The following is a 2572-nucleotide window of genomic DNA, read 5'->3' as shown; positions in this document are numbered from 1 at the left end:
ATGTTTACATCAACTTTAAGGAGCGTTCATTAGGCACGAGAGCCATTTTTGTACATCAAACCAGATAAAAAATATTTTAAAAATAAAACCAAACATTTCATACATACAATGATGCATTGTATGTATGGAATGTTTTGTTGTCAATGTTGTCTTTCCATGGTCTACATGCCCTATTGTTCCTACATTTATGTGCGGCTTCCCAAATGCTTCCACTACTGTTGCTGTAGATGTTGACATAATCATTACCGATAATGGCAGTAAAAGGAGCAAACAAAGCATTAGTGCCACTTAGCAGTCCAAGTAGAGTAGATATAACAGTTGGGGAAACAGTTTGGGTCTGGAAAAGCTTCTAATTTACTTTGTTTTATTTCAGATAAACAGAATCCTCCACCCAGGCCACCACCACCTTCTAACCGATCCGCTTATGACTCTCACGCTTCTGCGCCCGCTACGGCCACACCCGCAGTGATCAATCCTCCTTATCCGGTTCAGTCCACTCCATATCCGTACAGTGCCTACACTTATCCGATGCCAACCGTACAGATGCCGATGGCCTACAATCCTTATTCCCAACCGGTGATGCCATATCCTCAAGGTATGTACAAAAGATAAGTTGATATTTTGACATTTTTATACAAATGTAACATAATTTTATTTACAGGTTACCCAGCTCAGCCACAGCAGCAACCTCAATCTCAACCCCCACCTACACAGATGCCCAATTACCCTTATCCTTATCCCTATCCTCAGCAACAATGGCGTTGAAAAGTCTTCTTTTCTGTCGAAATTTAGCAGGTGTCTTTAGACGAGACCGCTTTGGGACCACGTGACGAATGTAATTGGAGCCTAGAGAGATTTTTCGGCAGCATTATTGTCATTAAAAAAGAATTTATGCCTCAGAATACCAAATGCCTACTCTGCCTCGTTCAGTCATTAAACTCACGTTAAGCTGTCCGAAAAGACGATTGCCACTTTTGACCTCAATATGTAATAAAGTTAAACAAAAAAAAACTTATAAAATATAAATTTAAAATGTAGAATAATGTGCACAGATTTGTAAAAAAAGAAACTAAGAAAAATAAAACTTGTTTTCTATACTTGATGATGGCAATAATTTACCATTAGTCCTTAAAGAAATCTTAATTTATTCTGCCAATTTTCTTACAAAAAATACTTTTTGTAGATTGTAACAAGAATTTCTTTGGAGAAGAATTTTTCTTAAATGAAGAAAATACTTTTATTAAAACAAAAATTTAGAAAAATAGACGTAAGTTGAATGTGACAATATGAAAAAGTAGCATAGTTTTTACTCAAATTATAATGCATAACAAGAAACACAAGGTATAGTGTTTCTAATTGAATAAGAGTATGATCGGTGTTATCTAAGCTGCATAGCACTTTATGGAATCGTGCAAATGCTTTTTATGTTCTGCACATACACTTGCAGGACATCCAAATATGATTCAAATGATTTCTATATGCAAGTGATTTGGGAGGAATCTGCAGTATTCCAGATGATAGTACGAGTGCTTAAGAAATCCGATATTTATTCATGTATTTTTGTTTATAATCAGAAAATTTACTCCATATTTTCAATTTTCCATATTATTGAGTGATACTGAAATGCACCTTGCAATGGGATGGAAAATTCGAGGAAATGTGTATGACATCTATTTATTTAGTATCTTAACCTTTCATCATTTGAGTACAGACAAATTTTCCTCTGAAAAAATGCTTTAGTTAACATTTTTAAATGCACAACAATACATACATTTTCTGCTGTATAAGTGAAAGTTTACTAGTTATACCTCATAACTCTTTCACATACAATTTTTAATTTAATGATCAATTAGAATCACTTTCAGATGTTATTCTCATGTTAGTTTTGTACCCCATCCATGTATAGCTTAGGAAATTTTGGCTATCTTGGTCCAATGATAGTTTTCAATACCTCTCACTGATATTGTGAAAAATTTAGTTGGAATATTTATTTTCCAAATTTTCAGTTTACTTACCATAGATAATGATAGCTTGATTTGTAAGTTAGTACAACTGACTTTTTTACTTAAAAGTTATAAATTTCAAATTGAACAGTTTGATATGAATTTTATCTTGCACCATTCTTGATTAGGGCCCGAGTATTGAGAATTCTAGTTTTTCAGTATTATCCCTATAATGTGTAAGAAATTATGCCTCGAGCATTGCAAAAGAGAGTATAGAAGAACTACAGTAATAATTCACTGAATTGAATTTTACTGGATAAAATGACCAATTATTAATGGATATGTATTAGCTTCCATATATATAAATATATATATTGTGCTGTTGAATTTCCATCAAATCTAAGGTCTAGAGATTTGGAAGATGTAATGATAAAGTAGTCATTACTAGTGTTGACCGTTGTTATAGTTGATTTCATTACAGTAGTTAAATTGCTAGCATTTTTGAAGACCATGAAGTGTATCCAATGTCCAATTAGGAGAGAAGCTAAAAATACTTTTCTACATGGGTTATTTTGGCTCCTCCCGAGTATTTAGGTAATTAGAGAAAAAATCAGTGAGGAGTCAACTAT

General features: G+C 33.2%; 1 protein-coding gene across 1 annotated transcript; it reads left to right on the top strand.

Moving 5' to 3' along the window:
- Positions 1 to 251: 251 nt before the first annotated feature.
- LOC111616119 (proline-rich extensin-like protein EPR1) lies at positions 252 to 1100 on the top strand. The gene is made up of 3 exons (XM_023357544.1): positions 252 to 300; positions 347 to 595; positions 662 to 1100. The coding sequence occupies exons 1-3, from the start codon at positions 252 to 254 to the stop codon at positions 763 to 765; spliced, it is 402 nt and encodes a 133-aa protein (XP_023213312.1). The 3' UTR covers positions 766 to 1100.
- The last annotated feature ends 1472 nt before the right edge of the window (positions 1101 to 2572 follow it).

Source organism: Centruroides sculpturatus, unplaced genomic scaffold (genome assembly GCF_000671375.1).
Source record: "Centruroides sculpturatus isolate CEXI.00-Female unplaced genomic scaffold, Cexi_2.0 scaffold2965, whole genome shotgun sequence".
NCBI lineage: Eukaryota > Metazoa > Arthropoda > Arachnida > Scorpiones > Buthidae > Centruroides > Centruroides sculpturatus.
The sequence above is the reverse complement of the archived record's forward strand: the minus strand, read 5'-3'. Positions and strand labels throughout refer to the sequence as shown.